Here is an 8,714-nt window from a genome sequence, read left to right as displayed (position 1 = left end):
GAGGGAATAAGCAGTATCCTGGAAATTGGTGGATTGCCTTATCGATCTAAACGTGGAGGAATGATTGCTGCTGCTGTTGATGAGGTAAGCAATGAAAGTTTTAGTACAAACATCGTGGCAGCTATATTAGCACTTACCAATGTAGAAAGAACAAAAATGCTCACTAATGAAGGCAATGTTCAGGGCATAATTTCTGATGCTCAAGAAGGCTTAATTGAGCAGGCTGGCTTAACTTCTAATGACAGAGGGGAAAGGGAAATGCCAGTCAATGTCCTAAGCAGGAATAAGTCACTTGGCTCTGCTGGTATTGTTGTTTAAAGATTCCTTAATTTTCTTGTCCTTAATTTTCTTTATATGCTTTTTGTTTCCTTCATATCCTTTAGAGTTGACAAACACTTGATGTGGATAAAATGGTCAGGTGTTCAGAATATCAAAATTGGATCAGATGATTCTGTTCCTGAAGACGCTGCTAAGGATAGGTAAGAAAAAATTGGCTGCTTGCCTTTTGTGCTACACTCATAAAGCTTAATTTCCATTGGTGCTTTATAGAAGTATACTAGCAGTGAACTTTATAATTTCTTACACTCATATTCAGCTACTATATGTGGGCCAAAAGATTTTTTGATGTGTGGAGGCATGTTGGATTAGCTTTAAGTAAAGCTGAATGAATAGGTTCATGAAGATTCTATAGAAGCGGTGTGATGTGATGAGAAAGAGTTGAGTTTAAAATTGCTTGGTCGACCTGAAATCATAAGCATTTATTTTAGATGTTTATGTACGTTGCTAGGGATTCAAGTTGCATTTATAGTTGGGTTGAAATCATATCAACTCTATCTGGCTTTTATCTTTACAGATATCTGCACTTCAATTGGCCTTATATTCATGTCTTCGAAGTATGCCTATCTTTTATGCTTGCCTGACCTTGCTGCAGACAACTTGTTTTTGGAATCAGTTCTCACTAGTGTAGTTGTGAATAGGTTGAGATCGTCCAGTTCTAAAGGACCAGAGAATGTCTTGCTGAGGCGTCCACCTGTATCACGAGCTGCATCTTCTCAGGAAGCGCTGTCAGAGCTGAATGTTGACTCAGTCAGAGGGAAAAGTGTTCCAAGTGCAGTAACTCCTGATGGTAAGATGTGGCATAAATTTTGTAGAACGTTGAGTAAACATTGAGGAGGATGTTAACTTTGTGTGATTGTTAAATCACAATAATGTTCTCTAATTCACCACATGGTTGCAGGAGTGAGAAGGGAGGTGGGTGTTACAGCTGTAGGAAATGTTGAAGCGGCTAGCAGAAGAGATGTGCAGTTCCGAAGAACATCATCCTGTAATGATGCCGATGTATTGGAAACATCATTCAGTGATATGCTTAAAAGCAGCGCTAAGAAGCCAACACCTCAAGAAACGCATGCTTCAGCAGCAGCAGCTTCAGAGGCGCTGGATGGAGCTGGGGCTCGGAACAAAGAAGGGCAAGAAAGGCAGACAGATTGATCCTGCACTTGGTTTCAAGGTCACTAGCAATCGGATCATGATGGCCAAATTCAGCATGTTGAAGATTAAATAGAAGAAAAGGAATGTGTTGTACTGATCTTGTTCACAATTATTGTACATGACTAGAGTTTTGTACAGTTTTTGTAGAGGTTAATCTTTATTTTATTTTGGGGGTTGAGTTGAGTGGAGAAGAAGCATTTGGCCCTTTAGAGGTCAATTGGACAATGATGATAAACATTTTTCATAGAAATGGCAATAATTTAATGCAGTCTTCCTTATTTTACTATGCTGATATATGTATTAGGGTCTTAATAATATTTTTTTTTAAATTTTGGTTCATTATACAACTTTACAAGTCAATCGGAAAATAATGAATTTTAGATTCTGTTAAAAATTGTTCTTCTATAGACTTGAATTAATATATGGAGCTTCATTAACCTCAATTTGGAAGATAGATAAGTTTGGTTATTACAATTCTGCATGATCAAACCATGAAGTTTACCCAGTTGGGTGCTACTATCAATGATGGAAATGCACCAGGGAGCGTTCAGCTCATATCTAAGAAGACGATGACGGATTGTTGAAGAGTATCTGATTAGCAGTTCACCCATGATCCATTCGACTCAGAAGATGACAACTGCGCTGTTGAAGAAGTTGCCACACTGCTTCTTTGCTTCTTTGTAACCGCATTCAGGGACAACGTAAGGGAAGTCACTGTTTACCTCAACATGTTATCATTCATTCTGCTTCTATCGAATCTACAAGAGGATGTATGTTACCTTCCCACATGATGCGGTTAGCACCATAGCTCCTCGACACCACTTTTGTTACAAGATCGGACAAATCTTCATAGGGGTATGGACATCTCGACACTCTGAAGAGAGGCTGAGTTTCAGTACACCTTTTTCCAAAAGGGGAACTTTACTTTAGGTGATCGATGATTTATAACGCATGATTATACAAAAGTTCAAAACTTGTTCAGTCCATGAAAGTGAAAAGGAGAAGAATGAATGTAGAAGAACCAAACCCGCCACTACACTACTGCCCCCTAGCATATAGGAGTATTTCGATTTCCCCCCCCTACGGACTCACAAGACTAAATAAAGGAACCCAATGGAAACCTATTGCTAACCTTCCCCCCGTTTCCTTAAAAACAATGAAAATTGTGAAGCTAGACAAGGAAAGAGTATAAGCAGTTGGTCAAAGGAACGAGAACTACAATAAATGAAAAACTGGTTTTAAATTTTTTACATTACCTGTGGAAATCTAGATAAGTTTAGCACGAAAATAATTGTTCTTCTTCCTGATTTTGAAGGGAAAAAGCATAGAAGAGTAGAAATGTTACATTTGTTGTGCTGAATGAAAGTTCATCATAGTACTAATCAGTTTTGCAGTTACTTTGGGGGTTTGCAGAAACCCAAATGGTCAAGTAAAACAACTGTCGAAGGGAAAATCCGTGCACAGTTCTTCAATTTTCCCATAAATGCAGATCAAGACCCGAAAACAAGATTTATGTTTTCGTGTTAAACAGAAACTTCAAATGTTATCGCTATGAATCAACAGAGCGGGTTGAAACGGGCATCACGAATTAGAAAAAAATCAATATCGAAATCTATACAAATTGGAAACCTTCAACATGAAACCAACGGGAGCACCAAGCTCTCCAGCTTTGGCAAACACCCTTCCCAACTTCATTTGTCATCTGCAAGGACACAGTAATATTAACTCCGGGAGTTTGCTGAAAACATACAACAAGAGAGCTCGGGCAAAAACAATCCAACTGACCCGATGGCCACAAGTAGGTTGAATCGCACAGCGCGATAGCCATCCTGGAACGACATTTGAATGTGAATATGATTTTACAGAACCAAAAAGTGTATGATAAATTGACACTCAAGATTTTCTAGCCCCGGGGAAAAGAGCTCTTCCAGCTGTTTGCGCGGTTCCATCTTCAGCCGGATTGCAAGACAGCAACCAAAAATTTACATATTTTTTCAAGACCTGCCCAAAAACTAACCCCTGTAAAAAAACTATTGGAAAAAATAAAAAAAATCTCAGCTTCAAACTAACACAACTGTAAAAAGCTACTTAATCCGAATTCCCAGAGCATCAAAGGAGAAACTAACCTTGTAAAATGAGTGATCAAACTTATGATTAATGGGTTGCACTATAAGGGCACCATCCACTCCAGCTTGCCCCATGCACTGATTTTAGCATGTTCAGTTCAGTTAAAAATTCAAGATAGTGGCTTAACTTTTCAGATACTGAAATTGAATCCTACAGGTTTCCAAACTGTTGTTGAAAAACCAATCTCACTAGAAATTCGGTTTGAGCTCCAATTGGGGCTCAACTTATTAGGACAAATTAGGTTAAAAAAAAAATCAATTACAGCAAAATTCGAAGCTAAGCACATACCTCAAGCAGGAATTCAACATGACCCGGCAATGTAGGCTCCTGACCCGGAAAATATGGATACTTTTCTGCAGCCTTAACATCAAACACAAAAAAGAGGGAAATTGAAAAAAATGAAAGAAGGAAAAGTAAAAATTTTGACATTTGGGTTGAGTTAGGAATTGAGAATGAGGGAGATGCACACCTGTTGGGGCGAGGCCCAGACGTGCAAATGGGAATCGATGATTTTAGGTGGATCGGAGGAAGCGGCGGCGGCGGCCATTTGGGATCGGCGGCGTAAGTAGAGACGGCAGAGACTCGTTTTCTTCTGAAGCAGCCAAACCCAAAAAGAGTTGAACAGGATTCAGCTGTGACTGAGAGCTGCACCCATCTTTGTGGAGTTGCCATATTTTTTCTTCATTGGATGAGATACTAACATTTTTTATTCAATACTAATATTTTTATTCATTTTTTTATTTATAAATTCATATCAAAATGAGATACTCCACGCCTAAAAAAAATGAATGGCGTTTATACATTTTTTCAGTTATTTTCGTTAATATTTTTTAAACTTCGTTATGTATTAACTTGATATACATAAGAAACGAAAGAGAGTAATAATAAGACGCAGAGTATTGCCTATAAATAAGGAGGGATAAAGAGTAAGTATATAATTTGGTAAATAACATGAAATTATGAATTGTAAGACTATTCATATTTCTAATGCAAGAATTAGATATCGGGTCTCACTATTTTAGAATGCCTTTACTACACTACTATATTTTGCGTGATTGAATACTTAGTTTTGATATTTAATGATGATAGTTATTACAATACCACTTTAAGACGATTCATATTTTAAATGTGAGAATGTACACCAATCTGGCTCGGCAAGGAAACAATCATTTTAACGACAATGCTAATGATTACTCTAACAATGAGATAGTCTTAGAATAAAAACCAACCAAAAATTAATACTACTATATTTAATCAGACTCCCTCGCCAGTTCACTATATTACTCTCATTTCAAGACAATTTTATCAATTATTCTCATAAATTACCAATTTTTATACTCCTACTACTATTTAATTTTTAAATTTATTTGTAACTCATAAATTGGACAGATACTACTATTTTATATTTATGACCTAGGCAAGAGTAAAATATTCCAAAGGGTGAAGAATGTGGAGCGGATATTCTGAAAGGACTTACCTGTCAATATCAAAAGATACAACACCCTAGTTGTAATTTAAAATGTCGTCATCTCCGTCATCTCAAATTCAACTACAGCTAGCCATTGCTAAACCCTCCTAATCCTATCCTCCTCTCTCTCTCTCTACGCAAACGCAGTCACTTCAGCAGAGAGAAGAACCGACAATGGCGGCCTCATGTGCATCTCTGGTATGTCTACATCCTCCAAACCCTAATTTCTCCATTTCTTACTCAAATCCTTTCTATGCGTTGAAATTCTATCCTCGTTTTGCTTTAAGTCCAACATCAGCTCGGTTTCAACTCCACGAAGCGTGTCGCCGGTCAAAATTTCGAGCTCACTTTGCTCCTTCGCGTCTGTCAAGCCTCCGAAATGTGCTTTTTCTTCGCTGTCATCATCCAGCTCTCTCTCCGGTCTGACGCTGCCTCGTTGTGCGATTAGGAGCAGAATCGGTTCCATGCCTTTCAGAGTCCGAGTTGTGGCTGAGGTTTGCCTGTTTCTCGATGATTTTACGGATTTGGCTTGATATTCTATATAAGCTTATAGATTCATGTGTTCTAGCCTTTTTTGGTTATGGATTGTGTTTGTTGAGTCGTAACTTCTGTTTTTCCTAAAAGTTAGAGCACACTAGAAATTGTGATATCCTTTTTGAAAATTTGGGGTGTGATATGTTTGTTATCTGTGTGAATACTCTGATTGTGAGGTTTACATTTTTCGAGATAGTTGCACAGTGTCTGTTCTTAATAATGTTGAAATTAGCCACCAATCGCATTTTGAGGAACCCAGAATGTATCTAGTGTAATTGCATTTGGCATTTATAAGTTAATAGATCAACTATATCTTTCATGTGTAGGCTGTTTCTTGGTATCCATTATGTTTCTAAGTATTTTATATTATCAATCCATCAGCTAGAAGTTTAAATGGTTATTGGGGATATCTCCAGAAAAGTTCCAATCTACTTCAGAGATTTGAGTTGAACAATGATGACAAACAATACACATAATCCTACCGGGGAGAAATTATGTTATGTTTCAGTCAATTTTCAAAAGATATGTGCTACATTTATTGCAAGCAATATGCAAAAACTTCCTTTTCTTTATGCTGATAACATCTATTGTCTTATTATACATCTGAAGTTTACATCATAGCTGTTTTCATTCTTCATTCAGGAAGCTGCATTGCAAGCGAAAGTGACCAACAAAGTTTTCCTCGATATAAGCATTGGAAACCCAGTAGGGAAGTCTGTGGGAAGAATTGTAATTGGCTTGTATGGTGATGACGTGCCACAAACTGCAGAAAATTTCCGTGCTCTATGCACAGGTATGTCACTACTGACTCACAGTCGAGGACATTTTGTTATCTAACTAAATTAATTTTTGCTTTATGTTCGAATATTTGATTGAATAGGTGAGAAGGGATTTGGTTACAAGGGTTCGGCATTCCACCGTGTTATCAAGGATTTCATGATTCAAGGAGGAGATTTTGACAAAGGAAATGTAAGCTGTTATTTTATCTGGCACAATTTTCCTTTCTAATGCTGTAACTATTGATTTGGAATGCTTTTACATTATATTTGTGATTGAAAGAAAATTTTAAACACATATCTTGTATTTTTGAAGTGATTGCAATAAGCCAACAAGATAATAATTAGCGTGCATGACTTACTTTGTCAAATTAAATGTCAGAAGCATCGCATGCACCTGTTGAGATTTTGGATCCAAACCTGATAACTTTATGATACTAACAATATGTAAGGAACTTTATGTCCTAACCTGTAGGATTGGTTCTAATGTCTTGACTTCACTGATTATATTGCAGCCGAATTCATCAAACATAATGCTATTCTTAATCCTCTGCCTCCAGCTTTTCCCAATTTTAATTGAAACTAGCTTGGTTTCTTCCTTGATGTCCTGCTAGCTTTGGCTATGTTTTTGGTGTTTATTTTGTTTCTGCTTTTATGCTAACGAAATTTATAAGATGTAAGGTTTTGCAGTGTTGCATTGCTAATGATAATGACTATTATTTGGATGTCCACGTTTTCAGGGCACTGGTGGAAAAAGCATCTACGGACGTACCTTTAAAGATGAGAACTTTAACCGTGAGTTTAAACTTTCCTTCTAACAACCAGTTTACTAAATTTTATTTTTTTTCCCCATTTTTTATGTTGATTAATAAGCCCCTTCTATTTCTGCAGTGGTTCATTCTGGACCTGGAGTTCTTAGCATGGCAAATGCTGGCCCCAATACCAATGGCAGCCAATTCTTCATTTGTACTGTCAAGGTATGTTGCATTCTGGTTCGACTTACTTTCATTTAACCTTAACATAGTACTATGAAAGTACTAAACATAGATGACTATACATCTGGTCAGTTATTGTTCTCCGAAGGACAAACAACAACATGCTCTTGGACCTGCTACTTTTCCAATTTTCTTAGATATCTTAAATGGACGACACTAATAATTGTGGATAAGAATAGCTCGTTACTTAATATGATTTCATAGTTTGTTTAGTCTTTTGTTGACAGGAATGGCTCTTTTCTTAATAAGGTTTTCTAGTTTTTTTAGTCTGAGATTTGTTGAACATTTAGCATGTCTCTTGGACTTCTTTCTCTACTTCCTTGAGCACAATAGTGCTTTTCATCAATTTTTTAGATTATATGCAACCTACCTACCTGAAACAGAAGCCTCTCAGCGGCTTTGTGAGATAAATTGTGTACTCATATTTCTGACTAAATTCTTTCCCTTTCACCTTTCTTCTTAAACATGGTAGCTCTACTTAACTGTTTATATTCCTTTCACTTTGAGTAGAAAATTCCCTTTTAACAACTTCATATCTCATAGTATATCTGTATGTTCTGTAAATGCTGGCATACTAGTTCAGTTCATCACAATCTCAACTAAACTGATGGTTGAACAAATTCTTTTGGCCACAAAAGAAAAGCAGATATCAAAATGTGCAGTCTAGACAAAACATGATGCAGTTTTTCATCGAATGTGTTTGACACTTTGTTTTTAAATTTCATTGCAGACTGCATGGCTGGACCAGAAGCATGTTGTATTTGGACAAGTTCTGGAGGGTATGGATGTTGTTAGGACGATTGAATCACAAGAAACCGATAGAGGTGATCGCCCGAGGCTCAGGGTAGTGATAAGTGATGCGTGAACTTCCAGTGGCTTAAGGGTGATTTAGGGCCAATGAATGAGGCTTTTTTGTGATGGGATAATCCTAAGAGGACAGTTGAGGCTTTGTCAAACTATTTCTCTATGTTGAGGGAATTGTATTTGTACTTGTCATGTTAACTTTTCGATAATAAATGAAATTAATTCTCCTTGACATTTATTCACACTTAGGTTGTCTCAAGTCTCACCTCAAAAACATTCATTAATCATATTATTAAATAGTCTATTTTATGGACATTCTCATATATGGCCTATGATTGTGCAATGAATAAATCAACACTTCAAAACAATTTAATCGTTTTCTTTTTTTGATAAATTTGTTATTGATGGTCGAAATCACATACCGACAACAATTAGCCATAGTTTACTTGAAATTTGTTTATTTATAGTGCAAATAATTGAGTCATGGAGTATAATGACAAATCTTTTTACGTGGGACATTTT

At 36.7% G+C, this 8,714-nt stretch overlaps 2 protein-coding genes and 1 pseudogene across 2 annotated transcripts; 2 read left to right on the top strand and 1 right to left on the bottom strand.

Annotated features, from left to right (window-relative positions):
* The first annotated feature begins 6 nt into the window (after nucleotides 1–6).
* On the top strand, nucleotides 7–1,488 carry LOC125198990. The gene is made up of 5 exons (XM_048097190.1): nucleotides 7–84; nucleotides 184–304; nucleotides 419–479; nucleotides 978–1,126; nucleotides 1,238–1,488. The coding sequence occupies exons 1-5, from the start codon at nucleotides 61–63 to the stop codon at nucleotides 1,486–1,488; spliced, it is 606 nt and encodes a 201-aa protein (XP_047953147.1). The 5' UTR covers nucleotides 7–60.
* Nucleotides 1,489–2,083: 595 nt separating this feature from the next.
* On the bottom strand, nucleotides 2,084–4,267 carry LOC125198989 (annotated as a pseudogene).
* An 879-nt stretch (nucleotides 4,268–5,146) lies between these two features.
* Nucleotides 5,147–8,253, top strand: LOC125198988 (peptidyl-prolyl cis-trans isomerase A1-like). The gene is made up of 7 exons (XM_048097189.1): nucleotides 5,147–5,281; nucleotides 5,371–5,577; nucleotides 6,239–6,410; nucleotides 6,498–6,586; nucleotides 7,134–7,188; nucleotides 7,285–7,370; nucleotides 8,119–8,253. Exons 1-7 carry the CDS (start codon nucleotides 5,258–5,260, stop codon nucleotides 8,251–8,253), a joined length of 768 nt encoding a protein of 255 aa, XP_047953146.1. The 5' UTR covers nucleotides 5,147–5,257.
* Nucleotides 8,254–8,714: the final 461 nt, after the last annotated feature.

Source organism: Salvia hispanica, unplaced genomic scaffold (genome assembly GCF_023119035.1).
Source record: "Salvia hispanica cultivar TCC Black 2014 unplaced genomic scaffold, UniMelb_Shisp_WGS_1.0 HiC_scaffold_348, whole genome shotgun sequence".
Taxonomy (NCBI): domain Eukaryota; kingdom Viridiplantae; phylum Streptophyta; class Magnoliopsida; order Lamiales; family Lamiaceae; genus Salvia; species Salvia hispanica.
The sequence above is the reverse complement of the archived record's forward strand: the minus strand, read 5'-3'. Positions and strand labels throughout refer to the sequence as shown.